At 41.3% G+C, this 15,679-nt stretch overlaps 2 protein-coding genes across 4 annotated transcripts; one reads left to right on the top strand and one right to left on the bottom strand.

Annotated features, from left to right (window-relative positions):
• Positions 1 to 117: 117 nt before the first annotated feature.
• Positions 118 to 7,156, bottom strand: poli (polymerase (DNA directed) iota). Of its 3 annotated transcripts, none has more exons than XM_085785954.1 (10): positions 6,917 to 7,156; positions 5,942 to 6,067; positions 5,647 to 5,811; positions 5,010 to 5,156; positions 4,585 to 4,821; positions 3,532 to 3,710; positions 3,300 to 3,391; positions 3,077 to 3,210; positions 1,649 to 1,872; positions 118 to 933 (listed from the first exon to the last, which is right to left on the bottom strand). In XM_085785954.1, exons 1-10 carry the CDS (start codon positions 7,008 to 7,010, stop codon positions 154 to 156), a joined length of 2,178 nt encoding a protein of 725 aa, XP_085642080.1. In that variant the 5' UTR covers positions 7,011 to 7,156; the 3' UTR covers positions 118 to 153. The 3 variants fall into 3 exon arrangements, with proteins under 3 accessions (XP_085642080.1, XP_085642077.1, XP_085642079.1); XM_085785951.1 differs by having other exon boundaries at positions 1,649 to 1,863; positions 6,917 to 7,115; XM_085785953.1 differs by having other exon boundaries at positions 1,649 to 1,863; positions 4,585 to 4,815; positions 6,917 to 7,115.
• An 834-nt stretch (positions 7,157 to 7,990) lies between these two features.
• LOC146981028 (uncharacterized) lies at positions 7,991 to 15,413 on the top strand. The gene is made up of 16 exons (XM_085785958.1): positions 7,991 to 8,206; positions 8,961 to 10,522; positions 10,612 to 10,707; positions 11,141 to 11,387; positions 11,510 to 11,823; positions 11,962 to 12,105; positions 12,195 to 12,309; positions 12,387 to 12,458; positions 12,542 to 12,682; positions 12,851 to 12,964; positions 13,241 to 13,314; positions 13,413 to 13,517; positions 13,760 to 13,875; positions 14,057 to 14,195; positions 14,977 to 15,097; positions 15,306 to 15,413. Exons 1-16 carry the CDS (start codon positions 8,050 to 8,052, stop codon positions 15,392 to 15,394), a joined length of 3,606 nt encoding a protein of 1,201 aa, XP_085642084.1. The 5' UTR covers positions 7,991 to 8,049; the 3' UTR covers positions 15,395 to 15,413.
• Positions 15,414 to 15,679: the final 266 nt, after the last annotated feature.

Genomic DNA, 15,679 nt, shown 5'->3' with positions numbered 1-15,679 from the left:
CACAACATTGTTACCTGTTGACGGGCTGATAAATAGACTTATAATCTCTTTTATTTTGTTTACTCCCTGTATGTAGCACATGAGAACAGCCCAATAACAGGAAAATTAAAGATTAAATATTTTTTATTTTAGTATTTTGTGTGTTCTCTCTCTCTAACCAGGTTTGAAATACTTCAACAGACTGTTGCTCTGGCTGCTTTTTCTTGCCGTCTTTCTGTCTTTGGTCGTCAGGCTTCTCCCCGGTTTCCTGGACGAGGGGATCTTACTCACCGGCATCTTCAGCACCGGCATCTTCAGCACCGGCTTCTGCTGCTTCCACTCAGACATCAGCTCTTTCTGAACGTCCGGCGGAAGCTGAGAAAACACCTCAGGGTCCACATTTCCCGGGAACTGGCAGTCAGGAGACCGGGGGAATGACAGTCTGCCTTCTTCCATGACGTACTCTCCTGGAAGTGCAGTTGTGCTCGGAGGCCTCTGGTGCTTCACTGTGGCCGCTCTGTAAGATGGATCCAATTCGTTTACGGCCTCTTTAATGCCCTCAGTATTCGGTGAGTCTGTAAATGAACGTGTTGTTGAGCGGGGCTCGCCGGTGGAGGAGCTGGGGAGGGAGTTTACGTAGGAAGGAGATAACGGCTCTTTTCGGATTTCCTCGGGGGGATTCTTGCAAACCTCCGGGTCAAAATCTGGGTGCGATGGATGTGTTGCAGTGTTGTTTGTTTCTGACCTCTCTGTGCTGCTGCACTCCGTCTGAAGCGGAGGGTCTTCTACAGCAACAACAGCGCTTTGTTTCCGATCGAGACCATGTAATGCCCCCTCAGAGCTACGAGGGCTTTTCGTGGTTACCGCTTGTTGTAAAGGCCGCTGAGTAATCGCCCCGTCCGTGTCGAACCGACGATCCAAGCAGCGACTTTCTCCGCCCTGAGAGGAATCACTCTATTGGAGAAGGAGGGAGGAGGAGCACAAGTGGTTTCAGGAAATTTAGAGAGCTATCCTTATTTCTGAGAAGGCACGCCGTGAATGAGAGGAATATGTTTTCTGCAGGTTCACCAAATTAAATTAAGATTTCTCAGATCCTCTGTATAATATTTAACATACAAATCAATAAGAGTCTCATGATCACACCACTCATAATGTAAAAGCACGATGGAGAGCCAGAGGGGACAGTACAGGATGGACAGTAATTGCTGAGGTTTTAAATGAAGATCAATGCAACCTTGGTTCTAATAAGTGGCAATAAAATGGACGGATGGTTAAACAAGAAAAATGCTACAATGTAGCTTTTCATTGCCATATACATAACACTAACCTGTTTATCTTTGGACTGACATTTCATAGTCCAACAATTAACCAATAATACATTAATTGATGATGAAAATAAATAAGTTGCAGCCTTGAGCAACTTTTTGGTGACTAATGTTCCCTGAGAGCATGAAATCAGAAACAAAAACCTTTTATAACTAACAGCACTCCCTGCAGCAGGCACGACAACGTATTTAAGACTTTTGTTAATTTAATTTCAGACTTTTTAGTTTCTTCTAAAGCCTTTTGTGAGACAAAAACTGAGCCCATTGCTTCTTAAAACTTATTTTCAGACCTGCAGATATCCTGAGGAGAATGGCGTGAAAAGTTAAAATGAGCGTTACTTCACCTGGTTTTGTGTCGAGCACGTCTCTGCTTTTCTGGGAGACACCGTGAAGAAAGATGTAATTGCTCCCTTCCCGCTGACGGCAGCTCCCCTGGTCTGCAGGTTACTGAAGCAGACGTTAATGAGGGTGAGGTGGAAGGAAGCGGCGCTGTCCACCATCTTGTAGAAGAGCTTCATGGCCAACGGGAGCAGCTGGAGCACGGCGTCGTCGCTGCTGCCTGGAGAGACTTTACAGAGAAAACAATGCAGATATGGAGATAGTAAGACTGATGCTAACTAAACAAAGAGGGTTTACACACTAATAAGGGAATAAAATCTATAGTTTGTAGTTTTTCAAAGTTCTGATATGGCACAGCTAAATATACGATCGATTGAGAATCTTCCCAGACTTTCCTTTGGCTTCTGTTTTGTGTTTATGACCTACAGTAGTAAAACCATGAAATCACGATTAACTTAAAACTTATCAGTTTATAAACCGTTGTTTTACAAAGCTACATGTTTATACCATACCATAGTAACTTTAGTTATAAAGCACTTTATAAACCTAGTGGACCAAAGTGCTGTACAAAATTAAACATAAAATATACAATCGGCATAAGACATAAAATGTACATAAAACAAAACAGAATAAAAACAATAAAAATAAAATACATTAAAATAACACTATATAAAACCAATAAAACGATTTAAAAGCACAGCACATAAATAAAAATTAGTCAATAAAATAAATAATAGCAGATTAAAAGACATCAATTTAAACGGAATCAAAGGCCATGGACAGGTGGGTTTTGAGGCGCTTTTTAAAAACATGCAGCGATGGTACTTATAGCTTTGGTGCCACAACTGAGCTTACTTGTCATTTTGGGGACTTTCAGGAGCAGCTGGTCAGCTGACCTGAGAGGGCGTGTAGGAGCGTATGGCTCTAACAGCTCGGAGAGGTATGCTAGGGCGAGGCCAATAAGAGACTTAAAAACAAATAAAAGAATTTTAAAATGGCTCCTAAAACGTATGGGCAGCCAGTGTAGCGCAGTTATGGGAGTAATGGGTTGTTTTTGACAAGAAATGTTTCCCCTGGAAGTGAAATGATGAGAAAATGAATTCGAAAAAGTCCATAATCATCTTCAACCTGCTGTAAAAGATGTTTCTTGCTACTATACATGGTTTATTTCTCTGAAAACAGCTCTCTGCATTTTGTAGGAAAGCACCGCTCATGATGAAGTGTGACAGTGAATCAAAGTGAAATCTTTGTGGGTCGTAGAACAGAAACAGTGAGCTGAAATATGCTAAAATATTCTATAAGACGGAGGGAAACCGTAAAGGGATTCCTGAAAATCACACACATGTGCAAAGTGTGTCATCTCATGATGATATTACGTCACACTCACACACTCCAGAAACATAAACCTGAGCTGTTTTCTTTTGTCTCCTTACCTGAGATGATTCTCTGTCCTATGTGGTTGGGGATCGGACACTGACGGCTCTCACGACTGAACCACTTGTTGGTTGCCGAGTATCTGCGGATGGTGAGCCGGAAGGTTTGAGGCTGCCTGCCGTCTTTGTTCATCCTGTTATTTTTAAAGCAGATAATAAAGTAAAACAACCACAAGAACTCAGTGATACGAGGTGTTGAGCAGATGGAGAAACTGGCTCCGACCTTTCCACCAGACTGCTCAAGAGCTGTTGAATCTTTTCCTTGACGTCTTTAGTTGATGACATCTTTTTGAAGGAGTCTTCATCACTGAGAGACTGAAACATAAAGGAGATGCAAATGTATTATCAATAAATAAATAAAAGAGAAAACTGACTGACAAAACTGAATTACAGTCTCTAATGCTCGATTCTCTATTTCCAATAATGCATCGTTCAATCAAGGTTTCTTCCGATACCTGCGGAGCCCCAGTAGGAGTGACAGGTGAGTCATCGATGCCGTTGACCAGGTCCTTCAGGCGCTGAGCACTGGAGTCTCCAAACTCCTTCACCAGGTCGTTCAGAGGGAAGAGCTGAAGGTCTTGGATGCTGACCAATCCCAGGGACTGGAGTCTCTTCGCAGTCTGGTGACCAACTCCTATGAAGACGTGACAGGAAAACAAATTTAATGCCACACTTGACACTGACTTGTAAAAAAAAAAAAAAACAACAACCTCACATAGCAGCGTGACTCCCAGACAGGAACATAAAACATAAGAAATACACATCTGGGTGGTTGTTTTGCATCTATTTGTGTTAATTTGCTGATTTTTGGGGACAGTCCTGTCTCTTTGTGGTCTGATTGCACCAGGATGGGAGTCTATCAAAATATGTACAGTCAGTTATTTGCTTGTACTGGTACTGTCATTCTTCAATGTTGTTGTTGTTATTGATACTGTTGTTATACTATTACAGGTTTTGTTTTACACCATTGTTTTCATTTTATTTTTTTCTTTGCCCTAGTTTTTTCTCTGACTGTGTATAATTTGTCTCGCAGTAGTGGTCACTGTTGTGTATTTATATATTTTTTCCATGTATATTACGCTATGTACCGTATCCTTTATATTGCCAGCTGGGAACAAATAAAGTTTATTAAATTGAATTCTGTTTTTGGTCATTCTTCAGTCTTTCTGTTGATCTTTTGCATTAGGTATTGATATCTTTGACCGTCCTTCATCATTCTATGTCTATTTGTGTTTGTTTTATCTATCTCTTTCTGGCTGTTTTGAGTTTTTTTTGTAGTTTTTGTGTGTCTGTTTGTGTTTGTTTTGCATGTCATGTTATATCTCTTAGTCCCTTTGTGTGTCTTTAAAGGTGTTTTGTCTTTCTTTGAGGTCGTTTTGTGAAACTTTGTAGTCGCTCTAAGTCTCTTTGTGGTTGGTTGACTGTTCCAGAAGAAATGTCGACAGTCTCTGCAACTCTCGATCATGAAAAGATCAACCGATGACCACATAAACCTATCGTTGTTATACCTGGGACTTTGCGGAGACTGCTCAGACGGCCCATGATGTCGCTGAGGTTCTCCGGCAGCAGGGTGGTTTGCTGATTGGGTTTGAAGGCGCCAGACACCAGTTTGGCCAGTAGCTTGTTGGTGGCGATGCCAGCGCAGCCGGTCAGACCCAGTTTGCTGTGGATGGCTTCTCTCAGCTCGGCTGCAATGTGTGAACCTAAAGCCAGCCTCAGGTAGTCGCTGGCTTTAACATCTGCACCTGCGCCGAAACAGAAAGTCAGAGACGTATGTTATCTGTGGGTGTGAAACCAGCGCCTCCTCCTCCAAACCCATGAACTTCTCATGTAGTGGGAAACTGAAAGTGCAATGCAAATGCTTTTTGTGTTTCACAGCTCATTTCCCGGTTTCCATGAGCCAGATGTACAAACTGTGCACTGTGACGCTCACTGATACGGTTGTAGACGTGTCCTTTAAATGAAAAGCTGGTGGGCTCGGGCGTCTGCGCCAGTCTCCTCTCGATCATCTCCGTGATGTCCACGAAGTTTTCATCGAATCCGAGCCTCTCCACCAGTGGACAGTAGGACATCAGGAGCCCTGAGTGGAGGATAAACAAAAAGGTAAAGCGAGGTGAGCGCAGAAAAAGCAAATGTACTTGATGTGAAGGAAAACTTCATGAACAATACAGACTTGTTGCACTGATTATTTGTGTAAAAGAGCTGAACAAAGCTGAAATTCATAGCGGTCACAAAAAAGGAGTATGTAATTTCAGCAACTGGGAAGAAAATGCCATCTGCTCAAAATGTAAAGTATCTCGTTTTAGCTTCGCAGTCTAGTCTAAAAAGGCAGAGTGAAACCAGAACCTGGCATTTTGTCTATTTTTTTTTTTTTTTTTTTACTTATTCTCGGTTTTCTATGGGTCAAACAAACAAACTTAAAACTTAAAAATCACATGTCAATTCTCCACCAAACAGCAAATGAGACATTTCTTGACACCATCTGAGTGTGTTTTGCATCTAAATAAATGAAATAAAGAAATAATAATTCCTAGCTGTATTTGTGGATGTAATGTGGATGCATTGCCCACCTGTGACTTTATAGGACATTTCTCTGTAGTGTGTCAGGTCTTCTCCTTTCACCAGCACCAGCTGAGGACATTTCTCCTGAGCATCAGCCACAGACATCAGTTTGGTGACACCCAGCTCTCTGGCCACATAGTTACAGGTGACTACGATGTATTTCTGTTGGATACCTGACAACGTGAGAGATAATGATGACTGTACCACAACAGCATCATCCTGGACCTGGACATAAAACACAGACACAAGTGCGATTCTGCCTTTTTTTTATTTTATTTTTTTAATTCTGTTCAGTGTCTTTACCTAAAGGGACTTCTCTCAGCGCCGGGTTTCTGATCATTTCCACCTGAGCATAGAAACAGTCCAGGTCAAAATGGAGAACGACTCTGTAAACAGGAGCTGCTCCCGATGTCTTACTCGGGCTCGGACCTGAAACAGAGATAGGCGGTTGAAACCTTATTCTCGTCACACTTCAGAAAATTATCTTAAATGATCAAAATCAAGGGTTATTAACACCACTGGAGCCTGATGAGTAGAGTAGGGTGCTGCTGCTGCTGCTGCTGCTGCTGCTGCATGTCGCTGAACACATTTGTGGAGGCTTTAACTGGATTACAACACCTCCCTGAGAGTAAAAGGTCAAAGTGCAAGTGCAAAATTGTGGTACGTGCATAAACCTTTCATAACCCTTCTGTGGTCAAACTGACCCAATCTGTTTCGAATGGTCCTTCCTTCTTTCCTCCCTTCCTTCTGTCTCTCCATCCCTCCTTCCTCCACTCCTTTCCTGTCTTTGTTCCTCCCTTCCTCCATCCTTCTTTCCCTCCTTTCTCCCTTCTTCCCACCATCATTCCCCTTCCTTCCTTCCTTCCTTCTTCCTCCCTTGACCCAATCTGTTCCCTTTGCCCATCCTTCTTTCCCTCCTTTCTCCCTTCCTTCTTCCCACCATCCTTTTCACTTCCTTCCTCCCTTATTCTTTCCCTTCGTTCTTCTTCCTTCCCTGATCCAATCTGTTCCCTTCATCCATATTTCTTTCTTTCTTTCTTTCTTGACCCGGGAGGACAACAGGAGGGTTAATTAGTTAAAGAAAAAGTAACTCTGAAGTCGGAACTTTTATTGCAGTGGTAAACATTTTGCTGTTTCCTGCTTCTCAAATGTCCAATACTACTTACTTAATGAACTCAACCAGATATAAATAGCCGATAGTCAAAGTTGTGTGCCTCTCTGTGCATGTCAAAGTACCTGTTTTACATAAAGTCAGCTGGTTTCAGTTTCATACTTTACCAGCACTAGTGGTGCAGAGCGGTGCTGCTGAGTCCATAATGCTGCTCCTCCACTCGGTCTCATCCTCCTCCATCTCGTCTTCACTGTTATCCATGACAAACAACGCAAATCTGTCCCGTCTAGGAGATTAATTGGTTTTCTTAAAAGCCAGATGACACCGCTGTTGTTGTTGTGTTTTCAGCAGTGAGGAAATAATTGCACCAAACGCTGGAGACGCCTCTGTGTTTGCAGGTCCCGGATCAGTTTTGTACAACACCGCCACCTGTCGACTGGGAGGGATTATTGGTATGACGCAATGAACCAATTAAAATGTGGATTTGTTTTATTTCCATTATAGAAAAACTAAAATTAACGTTTTATAAAGAATGTGTAACGTAAAAAGTAGATAAATAAATGTGTCTTTTTATTTTTTTTTATTGAGCAATAGGATAGTACAGAACCAGCTTCCCCTGAACAATTCAAAAAAGCACAAATACTAGTCAAAAGCATTGTAAAATATAGTAAATATAGAAAATATAAATAAGGTAAGTCAAAGATGGGTACAAAATGGATAGGCCTAAAGAATAAAATACATAACAGCAACAGCAAACAAAACAACAACAAAAGAGCAGAGAGGTCAGTCAGAGGCTTCAGGGAAAAACTTTCATTGTGACTTTAGCGACCTGATAGTGATTAAATATTTGTTTGTGAATTATTTTTTATTTTTTATTTTTTGCATAAATGATTAGAAAGATCATCGGTGTTCAACAGCGCAATCGTCTGGATTAACAACAACAGATTTAGCAAATATAATTTGTCTTCTCTCTCTCTTTATTTTTTTTATGTCACAGGTGTTTAAAGATCAACGTAATCAACTTAGGCCCTACGGCTCGAAAATGTGTGTATTTATTTAATTCTATTGACAATTTACTTTGTGTCATCAACATATTTACATTAATATTTTAGGGATAATTAGCTAAAAATAAATAAAAAATAAAAAATAAAAGGTTTTTAACGGTCGTCTCGCGGACTGAACGAGTCTATATAAATGGCGCTAACGGCTGCGCTCGCGTCACAATCAGTTGGATTCTAGAACACCTGTTGGCCACCGGTTAATTAGTCCAACGGCTCCGAATTTGAAAAAGCGTGGTCTAATGTTTCCCTCATCTGGTCTTTTTGCCAACATAAGATGCCCTCTCTCCAAACGTGGGCGTTGTGAGCGGCCTCACTGTCTGTATAAACATGTCAATGCCAAAGAAGTCTGGAGCGTATTTGGTGCCTCGTGTAAATCACCGGTAATCGCTACAGCAGGTCAGTGTTTCCAGGTGTGCTAGGCTAGCTGCAGCTAAGCTAACCTACACGATAAACGATGCGGGACACATTAACTTAACTTGTCTTTTTACTGTCTTAAAATCACTTACAAATGCATTTTATGCTAAGTAATATTACTAAAAATGCGTTTTATGATGTGAAATGGGTGAGTTGGCACCGGTTGGCACTTCAAAACAAATCCTGAAAGCTTTGAAGAAACTAAAGTTACATTTTGATGTTAGCTGAGTGAGTAGCTACTTTTTGTTTGAAACTGCTTGTAACTGTGGTAAATGATTGAATTCGCTTGGAACAAGGGAAATCAATGGTATTGAGTTTTTTTTTTTTTTAAATTGTTTGTAATTTCAGTGCCTTGTTGTTTAGTAGCCTAGTTTAGTTTTAACATGAGAGGACATGGAAATAATGGATTTACACATACAGAGAGACACGCATTGTGTCCACACAGCTTAGTCATAAACTAATAAGTCCCACTGGTATTTCAGAAATCAGAAAATCCTTTATTGTCATTGTATGGACATGCTGTACAACAAAATTAGGGGTGCAACTCCCTTGCTGCTTAAAATAACAAAAAAAAACATGTTAAAAGACATGAGAATGTATATTACATACACTTGCACACATTCATAAAAGTGACTGATCATTATAAAGTACAGTGTGTAGAGTGCAATGTATGTATTTCCCACAATGTCACTAATATGAATGAAAAAGGTCACACTTTGTATTCTCTTTTTAACAGGGGTCCAAAATGGCTTCCCATCAACGGTGACTGATACCACAGATGTCTGCCTGCAGGAACTGGAGCGGCTTAACAAGGCGATTGAAACTATAAAGCATGAGGTAGAACAGGAGCGAAGGCGACTGTCACGCTACCAGACTGTAGTACAGGCAGACTGCAAAAGCACTGCACAAAATATTTCTGTTTTGAAGACTGAGTTTGCAGGTAAACATGTAGATGAATATTCTTATGCACAGTCTTCACAAGTGGACTTGACTAAGACGTACACCAGAGCAAAAAAGTACGTGGTTGATAACTCAAAACCTAGGACTGATTTAGAGTATGACCCGCTGTCCAATTTTTCTGCCAACTTGCGGTCTTCCAGCTCCTTGGGTAAGGAGCAGAAGGTGAAAAACGGACAAAGTTTGAAAAGGGAAAGAGACTCTCCTCCTTGTGACCAAAAGAAACCAGTCACCAAGACTCAGCTTTCGCCATCCGCAGAGCCACTTGATGACTCCAAAGAAGACGGCATCCTGATTATTGACATCCCTCCCTCACCTGACAAAAAAAGAGGCCGAACTCAGAAAGTTGTTGATTGTGTTCCTTGCAAATCGGAGGATACCGTAGGGGAATTAATAGAGCTCAAAACAGCACCTGCTTTACTTTATTCTCCACTATTGCACCTTACAAATGGTGACGCTTCAAATCATTCTGGTGTTGAAACCAATCAATATCAGTCGTGTCTTAATGAGATCAAAGGATGTGGAAATACGCCACTTCTGGGAGTAATTGATTTCAAAACTGAAACAAAAGTGGAGAACTGTCCTGAGCCTGTGAGTCTTCCTACATCCACAGACGAACAAGATCAGCGTTGGAACAATCTTGTGGTGAAAGAGGAAGAAAACGCATCTTGGGTTACATCGCCTCAGTGTGAGCCGTCCTCTCGTGGTGACAAAATGAATCCACTGCAGCCTCACAATTTTCTTTCAAAGAATTCACTTTTCTATGACGCTCAAACTGCAAACTCCCCATGCAGACAAGCCCAGATTAGAGGCCATCATGACCACTGGTCTCCCAGGCAAAGTGCATCATCAGTGGTGCCAGGCAGCCAGAAAATGTCAAGCAAAATGCTGGGGCCGATACAGAATAAAACGACCCAGGCATCATCTGTGAAGTATGAGCAGCAAGCAGAGCCACCTTCAGGCAGCAAGCAGTTTCAACCTCTTCACCCGTCGTCAACATCTGTTCACTCATATGTTGGAGAAACGTCATCTGAACCCACCGAGCAGTTTTCAGTGAAGGCAGAGCCACCTTCAGGCAGCAAGCAGTTTCAACCTCTTCGCCAGTCACCAACATCTGTTCACGCGTATGTTGGTGAAACATCATCTGAACCCACTGAGCAGTTTTCAGTGAAGGCAGAGAAAGAGGTTATCGTCATCTCCAGCTCTGAGGAGGAGGAGGAGGAGCTCAACTACTCGGATGTGGATCTGTCAGACAGTGACCCAATGGAAGAATGCTACAGGATTTTCATGGAAGCAAATAATGAGGATGTTAAGAAGGAACAACAGCAGCCCAGCATGTCTGTAAGTCAGCCGATGGTACTCTGATCCAAGAAGTAAGCATTTCTTTAACAGTGTAGTAGAGATCTCTAACCTGACTTTGTCATTTTTAGGTTGGACTTACTGATGTGCAGAAGCCAGAGTTCAATGTCACACCGCAAGTGTTACCAGGAAAGAAGAGGGTTGCTCATGAAGCCAGACTTGCAGAGGTACATGCCACATGCTGAAAATGCAACATAACCAATGGGGCATATTCAAATACTGTCGATTTGAGGCACTGAAAATGCTCTGCTCTGTCAGAGTAAGGCCTAGTGATTTTAAGTATGTTGCCATCTGAATTTTAATTTAATTTTTTTTTACTTTGGACTGCCATAGTTTTTCTAGTAGTTGGTGCTTATGTTTTGGGTTGTATAAATACAGCTATGAAAGTGGATGTTTTTAAAAATTATTTAAAACTGACATACTCGTGTATGTCTCCCAGGAGGGAAAGTGGGTACATAAATGTTCAAAAAGGATAACCTAATTATGTTGCATTTTGGCTAAGATGTTAAATTTAATCCACTGAGCCAAAAATAATCTTTTTTTCTTTAAACTTTTGAGATCCAGATACCTTTCTTTTAATTGTTTCAATGCTACACTCAGCAACCAGCAGCGAAAATCAGAACTCAGCCCCAGATTCTGGTCCCCCTGCGTGGACCCGCGGCTTCCCAGTCCGCTGTCACTTCCAAGATCCAGCAGGCGCAGCAGAGGGCCTCCATGCTGACTTCTTCAGTAAAAGGTGGTCAGGCTTTTCTTTCTGCCACCTGTCAGAGGAAACCAGAGAGCCAGACTGCTGCCTATCCTCCCATTCAAACCTCTGTGAGCACCCAGCCCGCTCCTCTGCAGAATGGTGAGCACCTGCTGCCTGTAGTGGACTAGATTTGTAACACATTTTTTATTTTCATCACTATTTTTATTGATTTTTTTTATATGCATCGATTCATATCATGTTGTGCTCTTGTCTTTCCACAGCTTATATTAACTACCTACCCATGGCAACTGCTGTGATTGAAGTCGGAGACAACTTGCAATTGATCCTTCCAGAGGGCGCGTTCCCACTGCCTCAAAGAGTGCTGACCCCAGTCGGTCAAGTGCGTACAAGCACTAGTGTGAATCCAACATACTATCCAGCTGCAGTTGCCCCTGTGCAGCAAAGATGCCGCACAACAGCACCAGTGTTTTTTCCTGCACCGGCACGTAAACCTTTCCTGATTCCGGCTTTGGCACATACAAGTCAAGTGTCCTCCAATATCTCTCAATCTGTTGGTCATGGTATTGCTGCTGCTGCTGCTGCTGCTGCTGCTGTTACTGCTGTTACTAAGGTAGGAAGAAAAAAAGACATTTACAGACTACTGTGTATGGAAAACATTAAATACCCTTTTTAAAATATGAATACTTTATTGATTATTTATTTATTCTCTCAGCCAGTGCCTATTAAACGTAAGCTAAAGCAGCAGTGCGAGGCTCCCAAAGACAAAGTGCCCCACGATGTTCGACAGCGTTATGTCACCATGTTCACAGAGGAGTTCCTAAAAACAACAGCCAGTGTCAACGATGCCCTTGAAAAGGTGAGTGTATGCCACTAAATGACATCCTCACTTCCAAACCTGGATATTTACTCTTTTTTTTTTTTTTTACTCTGTTTTATTGTTGACAGGCTGTTGCTGAAGAGAGGACTGTGTACAATCGCAGCATGAACAAACTCAAATATCTGAGTATTGCAGTGAATTTACTGAAGAGGCTGAAGAACCAAAGTGCGGCTTCAGCTAAAGGTGTGACTTTCTGGAGAAGCCATACTGTGATTCAATAATAAAGCGATGCTGGTAACAACTTTTTTCTTCTGGAGCAGATAAAAGAAACGTCAACAGCCAAAAGTTGAAAGGCAGCATACCTCTTGACCTTAAGAACTTAAAAGGAAACGGTGAGAATTAATCCGTTGCGTCCATTTGTCATTTTCATTCTAATCTCTTTACAGCTTCAGTGTATTCATTTTTTCCCCAATAGATGATACGGCGTTGTATGAGAGTTTGAAGGATTATACTTTGACGGAGGAAAGGCTGATTGAAAGCAATTATCCTGTCCAGCACCCAGAGAAACCTGGTTCTGCCGCTCTTTTTGCTGACATTAAGAAAGGCAACACAGACCGTGAGTAATAACATACTGTACCTCAGCTGCACAAGACAAACAGATGTTGTTCTCACGTTGCGTCACTAGAGGGCACCTTTAACATGGGCTGTACTCAGAGTGATTGTTGTAGATCTCCCAGCACATTTGTCTCTGGTGATGAGCTTAATCTGGTTTCTTGTTAAAAAGCTCTCAAGCGGATCTGCTGTCGATGTGGGGCTACGTATTCTGTCAACCAAATAGGCAAACACATTCGCAAGGAGGAGTGCAACTATCATTATGGGAAAGGTGTTAAGCATAAAGGTGAGTCTATCATTGTATCGGTGGGCTAATCACCACTTACTTTCACTATCAATCTGTTTCTTACTTCAGTAATTCTTATGATAGCATTCAAGGTGATATTATCAAATACCATGTTATTTCTGCCTAGCAGTAAAACACCCAAGAAATTAAATGTACCAAGGAAATGTCTTGAATTGGGATATTGGAGAAATCAATTTTGAACCAAGTAATCGTTGCAGCGCTATACCATTGTTTCATGTTTTGAATTGTATGAAAGTGTACTGCAAACTGTCGCAGTGCCTGGTGGTATGGAGACCCGCTACAGCTGCTGTGAAGGAGTCATGGGAGCACCTGGATGTCAGGTGTATAAGGTAAGAAACCACTTAAGAGTAAGAAAATTCCTTGACTCTGAAATGTGCAAAGTAGTCTCTTTTTTATTTTTTATTTTATTTTGTCTTTTCTTCAACAGTTGCATGTCCACGATTCTCTCAGCCTGGATGGGTTTGTGTTCACCATCCCCAGACGTCCCTCAGATACAAGCTGTCCTGGGGTCTACGCCTTGAACTGTGAAATGGTGATGTCGCCTTCCATGATGGGCAGGGTTCATGAAATTGTCCTTATTTTAAGCACTGAATCTCAACTTAAGGCTCCAGCAGCTCAGTTTGTAATGGTGGTTTCATTAGGTCCGAAACTGTCCATAGAAGGGTTGAGTTAGAGATTTGCATATGAAACCAAGATCACAAAGTCCTTTTGATGCAAGTGCTTCAGGTCCAATAGAGGTTTCACAGAGGTTGTGTTACCCTTTTGTCTTCACAGTGTTATACTGTTCATGGTCTGGAGCTGTCCAGAGTGACGCTGGTCAACTCTTGTCTCCAAGTCGTCTATGACACCTTCGTCAGACCTGATAATGAGGTCATCGACTATAACACAAGGTAATGTTTTAGGATTGTGACCCACAGTTGCTGTTTTGCTCCATCTGAAACGATTTAAAAGGTCAATTGTACTGTTTCCACAAAGTATTAATTTGCAGTTCGGATGCTGCAAAGAGCAGAGGGCTCATCTATTGGAGAACTATCTGCTCTGTGGATAGCCTGTGACATTTTACCTGTATAGGTTTTCAGGTATCAGTGAGGAAGATGTGAAGGGTAACAACACCTCCCTCAGAGAGGTGCAGGAGACCTTATTGAGCTTCATTAGCGCTGACACCGTTCTGATTGGACACAGCCTGGAAACAGACTTCTGTGCCCTCAAGGTGACTACATCACTGTTTTCATAACACATCTGCTTTCACAATATGTCTGTTGTAAATGGTGTCTCAATTATTACACACAGTATTTGCATAAAACAAGTGTGTAACTAAGTTGTCTAAACATACAAATCCCCAACTAAGAGCTGTTCATTTAATGTTATGTTCAAATCTTTGCATATTTCATGTTTTTCACTTTATTTTGAAAGCCATATTTTGTAAAAGACCAAAATGCAAAAAAAGTTTTAAACTTTTCAATGATAGATTTATTAATTTTTGTACATTATAAATTCCATTGCTCCTATAATTTTATTAATGGTAACATTGTCATCTTATGGGGACAAAGGGAAAGTGGGTTGAGTGATTGTGAAATTACAAACAATGGGTATTCGACGGACGCAAAGGATTGTCAATACGGCTAAAACAGCATGCAACATACATGCGTACATACTCTTTGGTTGTAGTGTTCACAATATCATTTATCCATAATTTTTATTTTAAACTGGTTGAGTTAAATGTTTTAAAAGTATTGTCCAGAAAAGGTTATTTTAGGTATTTTTAGCAGAATCATAGTGTGCCTAACCCTAACCCCAGCTGCCAGGTAAATGTAGTTGAGTAAAAACAGTATTTCCCTCTGAAATTAAGTGGGAAAATGAAGTGAAGTGTAGGTATCGTTGCATTTATCACCAATTTAATCCACCCCTAAAATGGCAGTTACAAGGTTATTTGTGATCAGGAGGGTTTAACAGGTGATTTAGTGCATCAGTTATCTTCCTCTTTGCTGTAGTTGCTCCATGGGACGGTGGTGGACACATCGGTGGTCTTCCCCCACCGTCTGGGCCCCCCTAACAAGCAGACCCTCAACAATCTCACTGCTGAGCACCTGCGGAGGATCATCCAGGAGAGTGGTGGGTCATCGTCATGGGTTATTCTTCAATCACCGTACGAGTGTCTTGTTTTTATTTTAATGTTTATCATCTATCTGAATCAAAATCCACATTCAAATAAAGACAACATCCCAATCATGTCATACATTTTGAGTAAGTATCACCAAAGTCTGTGTGTCTTTGACGATGTAAAACTGAGTGTTGACTAATGTACTACTTTGTCTCTCAGTCTGTGGCCACGACACTGCAGAAGATGCTGCTGCCTGCATGGAGCTTATGATATGGAAGCTCAAAGAAGACGGCAAACTGAAAAAATGATGAAAAATAAATACAATATAGTCCCCTCACTGTTGCATGCATAAAAAGATGCCGAAATGCAAATCTGAATGTGTGAGAATGCTGTATAGAATATTTTGTTTATTTTTTTAGTTTGATTACACATATTTGAGTTGATAATGGTATTTGTTCTATTGAATTTTGATTTGCACCTTTGTCCATGCATGTACAGTATAAACATTTGTGCTATTGTATGCTGAGAAAACCTGAAGCAGTGGGGTGTGATCAATATTGTCCAAGTAAAGGTGCATAATCAAATTTGTGTGT

Source organism: Trachurus japonicus, chromosome 9 (genome assembly GCF_045865225.1).
Source record: "Trachurus japonicus isolate A0001 chromosome 9, Traja_1.0".
Classification (NCBI taxonomy): domain Eukaryota; kingdom Metazoa; phylum Chordata; class Actinopteri; order Carangiformes; family Carangidae; genus Trachurus; species Trachurus japonicus.
Note: the sequence above shows the minus strand (reverse complement) of the source record. Positions and strands in the feature narration are given on the sequence as shown.

Excerpts from the sequence above, each read along its gene's own strand:
- LOC146981028 (XM_085785958.1), top strand. The coding sequence starts at position 8,050 with ATGTTTCCCTCATCTGGTCTTTTTGCCAACATAAGATGCCCTCTCTCC. Across the intron at positions 10,523-10,611 it reads AACAGCAGCCCAGCATGTCT|GTTGGACTTACTGATGTGCA; the intron begins GTAAGTCAGCCG and ends TGTCATTTTTAG. Across the intron at positions 13,518-13,759 it reads ACGCCTTGAACTGTGAAATG|TGTTATACTGTTCATGGTCT; the intron begins GTGATGTCGCCT and ends TTGTCTTCACAG.
- poli (XM_085785954.1), bottom strand. The coding sequence starts at position 7,010 with ATGGATAACAGTGAAGACGAGATGGAGGAGGATGAGACCGAGTGGAGG. Across the intron at positions 6,068-6,916 it reads GCTCTGCACCACTAGTGCTG|GTCCGAGCCCGAGTAAGACA; the intron begins GTAAAGTATGAA and ends TCTCTGTTTCAG. Across the intron at positions 5,812-5,941 it reads GCTGAGAGAAGTCCCTTTAG|GTATCCAACAGAAATACATC; the intron begins GTAAAGACACTG and ends TCACGTTGTCAG.